Here is an 8,063-nt window from a genome sequence, read left to right as displayed (position 1 = left end):
TTTATTGATCAGCTTGATGGCACAGATTTCATTGTTTTTTCCCATTCATGGTTTCCAGAACAAGTCTAACCTGAGACGTATTTTCCCCCACCCCACCAATAAATTCCATATCTCTTTAATTTATTTTCCCCTCAGACAGTAAGGTTTGAAATCAGCCAAATTGCACATTGATGTGGGGCTCATAAGAATATACCATGCATGGTTTGGCGGTAAGCCAGCCTGACACTCTGCAAGCATTCGGGTTACTTTGCATCAAAAAAGAAAAGGAAAAAGAAAAAGGATAGATAAATAATTAGATTATTTAAACACAAGAACCTATTTGTAATTTAAATACAATGGTGTAGCAATTCTAGCTCGCTATCTGGGAAACCAGCACACAAGTTGATTCAGATCAATCTTTCTTCTGCTGCTTTGGAGTTTCTTCTCCACTAGATTTTTCTTGTTCATCTTCTTCCTTTTTATCTCCCTCGTCTGCTTCCTCAGCCTCTTCTTCTCCTTCCCCTTCCTCTCCTTCAGCTTCTCCACCTTCCTCCTCACCCTCTTGAGTTTCTTCCTTAGCTTCTAAATAAAGAGAGAGAAAAGACAAACGTTTGGAATTTAAGATTACAGCATATGGTCTGATTACCATTATAAAGTAACTTGAGAACAACCAGGAACAAATTTGGTTCAAACCTTTTGAAAAAATATGCAATATAAATACCTTAAAAAAAGTTTATGCATCTCTTAAAAATCAACATGCTCAAGCCGAGTTAAAACTGGGCTGTAATAAACAGAATTCTTTCTAGCTTCTAAACTGCACAGATTACATGGAATGGGATTTGTCCTGGGAAGATCAACAAGCCAGACAACATTTAAGATTCTTTGAATCCAGAGTTAGACATGTGGGCTATCGCTTGATATTTGTACTTGGAAAAGGCAAGATATCAACAAATAAAACTTCCTTGATCTGCTGTAGAATTCTTCAAAAAAAATGAGTAATTCAATGTTTGCTTTTATTGATCAAAGCAACGGTAGCACATGACAGAAAAATACATATTCAGCAAAGGAGGAGAAAAGAGAATATGCAAATCCAAGTTATCTTCAGTGTTTATTTAGGCTTCAAAACCCCTTTTATTCTTATAGTTTTAATAATTCATAGTCGTGTTATTTGCTCCTTTGATTAATTCCAATCAAATGAGCAGGACGACGCATTTCAATCAATAGCAATCTACACAATAAATCTTGGCATGCATTTTAAAGAGGAAAAAAATAAAGATTTCAATCATTTGGCATTTTGCTCGGTTATCTCATCTTTTATTTGAAATCAATGCATGAGAGATTTGTCAAAAAAAATGCAAAAGGAAAAAAAGATCATTGCCAGAGGTTGACTACAAATTTAAAGACGATGCCAAACCTTGAATTCAAGCTTCCTCCATCCCAAAGTTTGGGAAAAGATTTGATCCCACTTTATGAGTGGTTAGGGTAGACCTGGTAAAATACATGGGTAAAATTCCCTAGCACTATGGACCTTTGATTTCAAGTATTCAGTTTAAGCTTGGTGTGTAAATGTAACCCAATAAATTTCAGAATTTATTTATTTTTCTGCACAAAAGTACCTTCTTCTTCCTCTCCTTCTCCTTCTTCACCTTCACCCTCGCCTTCTCCCCTCAACTTCTTCCTCTTCTTCTAAAGGAGTTTCTTTGGCTTCCTCCATTTTAGTTGCCTCAATCGTCTCCTCGACATCTATCTGTTCTTCTTGCACATGGCTTGAATAATAGGCAGGGAAGGAACGAGCTGACATTAAGTAGGGACTGCTCTGTAAACCAACGTAGGCCGATCTTCCAAAGGTTGAAGCTGACTGTGTGTAGCCACTGCTTATGTTTCCCACACTTGTGAAACTAAGCCGAGTCTCTTCACCTTCCAGCAGTTTTCTAGAAGACAAAAGGCACACTTCTTCACTGCCATTGATATTTCATTCATTCATTCATTCATTTTCTATAATTGCCCAACTCAACTAAGTAACTCTTGAATGGCTTACAATTCTAAAATTCTAAACAAATTATTAAAAACGTGAAAACAATAAAAGCACCCACAGAATAAATAAGTATAAACAGAAGCTGTGATGATTAATCAACTAATACTAAAGCCAGGGGCCCTTCACAACTTTGAAACTTATTTACCAATAAGTTAAAAAGTATATCTTAATTTTCCCGTAAGATTCCAGCTCAAAACATAAATAATTTTTCAGGCTCGGATTGTCTTTTATTTCTCTTTCCCAAAGAGATGGAAGAATCTGATTCTGAGAAGGAAATGGGACATTTACAAAATGGGGCAGTGCAGATTAACATTGTGTTTGTGTCTCTTGAATGGTTAGGCAGTCCCCTCTCCAATTATCTGGGCAAGAAAAAAGATCAAAGGCATCAAATCTTTGCATCAACCCAATACAAAGAGAAATGCTGGTAGTTATATCTTCCAGGTTTAATGCATAGTTAGCCTGAACTCTGATGAGAACATTAATCAAACAAGAAACTTGTTGGGAATTTCTGTAATACGATAATCTTAACTTGTGCATTTTCTTTGGTGAGAGTGGGAGATTATTTGCAATATATTTCTGTCATAGTGTATTGCACAATATCTCTCAGCATTCATCTGATAGTAGGAAAACAAGGCAAGCTGCCTCTTACATATTCCATGCCTATAGCCTGGAACTGCTATGCAGCAAAATGTTCATATATACTGTCGCTCTTGAGCACTGATGTCATATTCCATATAATGTGTAGTCCAGTGCACTGATATACATCACACTCTAAGCATATCAACCATTTTCTCTGAATGGGACTTATAAACTATTTTCAAACTATTGAAAAGAAAAAGACTGGGAAATAAAACATACACTCCAAGTACATACTAGCTTAACAAGGACAATTTAAAAAGGTCAGCTAGAGGTGCTTTGTGAACCCAGGAAATGGGTTAATTCAGAAGCAAGTTAATGCAGCCAGTATGTTACATTTGAAAACAGGAAAGATGTATGTATCCCCACCAAAAAATGAAATGAAATATATTTATGCTTCTCAGCTCATTTCTTTCTTTAGGAATTACCTATATGCTGCAATTTCGATGTCCAGAGCCATTTTCACATTCAGGAGATCCTGGTATTCCTTCAGATACCGTGCCATTTCACTTTTTGTGGTTCTCAGTTCATTTTCTAATTTATTAACTGTATCCTGTTGAAAATAAGTAGTGGTTAAATGTATAATCTCACTTAGATTTGCAAAGCTCAAATATTTTTACTGGCCAAAAGCTTGGTTTTTGTCATGGTAAGGAAAAATTTATTTCCACTTCAGTGGGAGGGTTCATCTGGATATCCAAACCTCATATTCCTATGTTACTGATTTTGTTCCAAGGCTGCGTATATTATAAACAAAATAAAACACCTTTTATGGTGTTTAAACGCTCTGAAGGCTCTGTTCCTTAGAGCAAAATGTAATTCTTAAAAGCCATAGTTCTTGGCTCATTATATTTAGTAAAACAAGGTAAATAATTTAGATGATAGGCAAGCCAGGAGAACTGCAGTTTATTCATATACAACATATGCCCAAATTAAGCTATACTAGGAGTAATTTTCCCAAATTCAATGAGACGTGTTAATCTTTTTTAACCTAAGCACCAATGAATGTTATGGATCTAATTTAAGCCAGAAGTGAATCTATGGTTATAAATCATCATTTTCTTTAACAAGGCTGTTAAAAATACCTGTGTTAAGAATTGAGCTAACCTTCAATTCAAGCTCATAAATTACTTATGATGACAGGCAGAGCTAACCCCAAGCATGTCCACTTAGAAATGCCATTTATCAAATTGATTGGAATTTCTCACATCAGGTTTATAATAAATTCATCTATAACCAGACCACCTCAAGACAAGGTATTTCTGCTTTAATTATTATATTCATACAATACACTTAGAAAAACAGATAAAAGCCTAATGGTAGTACTTAGAAAATATGCTGAGCTTGATTAATTTTGGTTAGATATTTGAAACTTATCAAATAGCTACAGACTAGCTATTAAAAGTTAAGCATGTGTGAGTATAGCTAAGCATACTGCTCAGTCATATTCTAATTTGAGCTGTTAGATAAATTCATATTAATTAGAAGTAATTGAAAAGTAGTTTCAGTCAGTTTTATAACTGAGCTTATTTTGTTAATATTTTTACATAGTAATCATTCATATATAATTATTCCAGAACATAGCTTTGTTGGACCTATGCATTATAGTTCCCTTTCCATTTAAAAGGATACAGCTATCGCATATCTGGCTGTCATGGCTAATAACAAGTAGCCATCCGTTTCAGCACCTCAGATGCTGGGCAGCTCCTATGTTAATTTGGGTGTGGCAGAAGTGGGTAAAGACTTCTGGAGCTTGTTGGTGCATTGCACCATTGCCTGCCTGCAAACTGCTGCAGTTGTTGCATTCAAAGGTCACAAAACAGCTTTTGCAGGATGTGACACAGCTATTGAAACCACCAAGCAAATTTGATCTGATGCATAACTTTAAAGCAACTAAATAGCTTTACCACAAGCAACATACATTCTCTGATTTTACTAACTCTCAGCTTGGAGTTAGTAAACTCAGCTAGCACAGGGGTCCACAACCCCTGGTCCGTGGACCAGTACCGGGCCACGGCATGCCAGCAACCGGTCCGCAAAAACAAGCAAAGCCCCATCCATGGGATGCAGGCAGCACACAAAACTATGCACTCTCCAGTCCACAGAAAAACTTTTCTCTCTGGTGCCCTAAAGGTTGGGGACCTAGCAGGAAGTGTTTGGGGGATTTTAGCTATAGTGACTATTGCCAGCTAGTTGGATATGCATGGTTAAACTCATTTTTTTTTCTGCCCAGTAGCTTATAAGGAGTCCAACTATATTCCACCTCTACAACTAAAGAGTTTTAAAATGTAGCACTGCAGTAAATCACAGATATGATTTGGAAATGCTGCTCTCTATTAATTCTTCTGCACAAACAATCATTTTCAAGAGCTGAAAGCTGAAAAGGTTTCAGAACTAAGCCACTGCAAATCTGCTCTCCTTACAACCCCATCACCACCACCACCACCTTTACGATTAGATGTGGGCACTCTACCCAACTTTAACTAACCTGTGGTCTGTGACACGACTCAGAAGTGAGTCCTACTAGCCAGCAAGGGAGCTTTTTATGCTCTCTCTTTCGTTTTTTGCACCAGCATTGATAATGTTACCTAGTTTCTGCCAGGGGAAAAAGAAAAAAAAAACTAAGACAGCACCGAGAATCCCACAGCATTTCCCTATCCTCGGGAGAGGCTTAAGGAAGAAGACAAGCCGCTTCCATTTAAGTAGCAACCTGGAGCTAGCACTCAAGGTCACTGCGCAGCAATTCCACATCTTTTATCTTTCGTCAGAAAACGGGGGGGGGGGGGCGGGGAGAGAGTGGAAAGCTGCAATTGGAAAACGACCTGTTCCTTGCTCCCTGAAAAAGTGCCTTAGCTTAGCGTGACAAGGTGCCCGCACAACCGAAGCCACCCTTGAAGGCACTCCGGATCAAAGCAAGCCTTGCAACCTCCCCCCCCAGCTGCATCAGAAACACAGAAGCTGAAAGTTGCGTCTTCTGTCACGGGAGGGGTGTGTGTGTGAAACAAAGAGCAGCTGTCAATCACGCTATCTGTTGCAGGGGCTCCCTACATTTTGATGGTTTGATTGGGGGGGGGAATCTGAAAGCAACGGCGAGGGGAGAGGAGGAGGAAGGGGGATGGGAAGTTCAGGAATCCCGGGAGAGCAACCGACCGGTGTCAAAGGCAGAGGGAAAGGCTGCGTCAATCGTGGACACTCAGCTGCCTTTTGTGGCTAAGGTGGGACTAGAACTCACTGTCTCCTGGTGATTGGTCCAAAATCACTCAGGCGCCTTTTGTGGCTAAGGTGAGACTAGAACTCACCATCTCCTGGTGATTGGTCCAAAATTACTCAGCTGCCTTTTGTGCCTAAGGTGAGATTAGAACTCACCGTCTCCTGGTGATTGGTCCAAAATCACTCAGCCATCTTTTGTGGCTAAGGTGGGACTAGAACTCAGTCTCCCAGTTTTTCACGTGGTGCCTTAACTGCTAGACCAAACTGACTCTAGGTGACCAGTGGATGGGCAAAAAGAATTAAGAGTTTTATGTACTTCTGCCACTATCTGGTTATCTGGTTCCTTTTTTCCCTGCCCAGTTCCAATAGCCTTACTTTCCTGGGGGGGGAAGAGAGAGAGAGAGAGAGAGAGAGAGAGAGAGAGAGAGAGAGAGAGAGAGAGAGAGAGAGGAGAGAGAGAGGAGAGGAGAGGAGAGAGAGGAGAGGGAGAGGAGAGGAGAGGAAGAGAGAGAGGGGGGGGGAGAGGAGAGGAGAGGAGAGGAGAGGAAGAGAGAGAGAGAGAGAGAGAGAGAGAGAGAGAGAGAGAGAGAGAGAGAGAGAGAGAGAGAGAGAGAGAGAGAGAGAGAGAGAGAGAGAGAGAGAGAGAGAGAGAGAGAGAAAAGAGGAGAGGAGAGGAGAGGAGAGGAGAGGGAGAGAGAGAGAACGGCCCCAGCCCCGAGCCCGCCCTACCTGCAGGGCGGCGAGATCGGCGTTCTGCTTCTCCTCCAGCTCCTGCAGCTGCTTCTCCAGGGCTTCGTTCATGCCGCGGGTGGCCTCGATCTCCAGCGTCCTGGCCTTGAGGAGGCGTCGGCTCTCGGAGACCTCGTCCTTGGCGGCGCGGACGGCGTCGGTGTTCTTGGCGGCGCTCTCGGTGAGGACGGTGAAGCGGCTGCGGAACCACTCCTCGGCGTTCTGCATGTTGCGCGCCGCCAGCTTCTCGTACTGGGAGCGGATGTCGCGCAGGGCGGAGGAGAGGTCGGGCTTGGCCGAGAGGTCCATCTCGACGGAGAGGTGAGCGTACTGGATCTGGGCCTGCAGCTCGGCCAGCTCCTCTTCGTGCACCTTCTTCAGGAAAGCCAGCTCGTCCAGCAGGCTGTCGATGCGCTTCTCCAGCTCGGCGCGGGCCAGGGCCGCCTCGTCGGCGCTTTTGCGCACCTCCAGCAGGCGGCCCTCGGCGTCCTCGCGGCTGAGCACCTCCTCCTCGTAGCGCGCCTGCAGCGCCCGCAGCGTGTCCTCCAGGCTCTCGCGCTCGCCCTGCAGCGCCTGCTTCTCGTGGTTGGCCTCCTCGGTGGCCAGGCGCAGCTCGCGGATCTCCTGCTCGTAGAGGGCGCGGAAGCGGGAGGGCTCGCTGTGCTTCTGCCGCAGCACCATCAGCTCGGCCTCCAGCACCTTGTTCTGCTGCTCCAGCTCGTGCACGCGCTCGATGAAGCAGGCGAAGCGGTCGTTCAGGTCCTGCAGCTGAGCTTTCTCCTGGCTGCGGATGGCCTTCAGGTCGTTGCTGATGGCCGCCACTTGAGTCAGGTCCAGGCTTTCCACCGAGGGCAGCAGGGAGGAAGAGGAGGAGGTGTAGCTGCGCCGGACCGAGACGGAGGAGACGGGCGCCGAGAAGCTGGAGTAAGTCGAGCGAGCCACTCCATAGCCACCGCCGCCGCCGCCGCCGGCGCTCCGGACGCTGGAGAGGTGATGCACTCGGGGCGCGCTCTCGACGAAGCGCCGCTTGTAGGAGGGGAAGTAGGTCTCGTAGCCGTAGGTACTCATGGCGGCGGCTGGGCTGTTCCTGATGGGCGGGGAAGGGGAGAAGGAAGGGAGCGAAGCTGCCACCTGGCCGAGGGAGACCGCTCTGCGGCTGGGCACTGCCGCCCGCTCCTATTTATACCGCCGGGGAGCCTCTGACGCAGCCCAGGCAGCCCCCCAGCCCCTCGGGCCAAGCGCCGAGAAGGCAGCAGCTCTGCGCAAGGAAGGAGGAGCCAGCCACTGGCCGGGCCGGCCGAGCTGAATCCGCGCTGGCTCTTTCGCTCAGCCTGGAAGATCCTCTCCTTCTCTCTTCCCCCCTCTTACCCCCCCCGCCCAACCTCCACTAGACAAGCAGCTCCACCCATTCCTCGCCCAGCCTCGCCCTTCTTTAGCCGGTTCCCCTCCGCGCGATCCGGTCGCCGCCCTCGTCACA

The 8,063-nt window shown here is 45.0% G+C and overlaps 1 protein-coding gene across 1 annotated transcript; it reads right to left on the bottom strand.

The window, feature by feature from the left end:
• On the bottom strand, positions 1–7,700 carry NEFL (neurofilament light chain). Its single transcript, XM_081333626.1, is given in 5 exon segments — positions 1–561; positions 1,596–1,645; positions 1,647–1,910; positions 3,079–3,203; positions 6,587–7,700. Coding segments are annotated over 5 exon segments (1,677 nt in total). The 5' UTR covers positions 7,655–7,700; the 3' UTR covers positions 1–391.
• Between the last annotated feature and the right edge of the window lie 363 nt (positions 7,701–8,063).

Source organism: Vipera berus (assembly GCF_964194415.1).
Source record: "Vipera berus genome assembly, chromosome: 8".
NCBI lineage: Eukaryota > Metazoa > Chordata > Lepidosauria > Squamata > Viperidae > Vipera > Vipera berus.
This window is presented reverse-complemented; position numbering and strand designations above follow the sequence as displayed.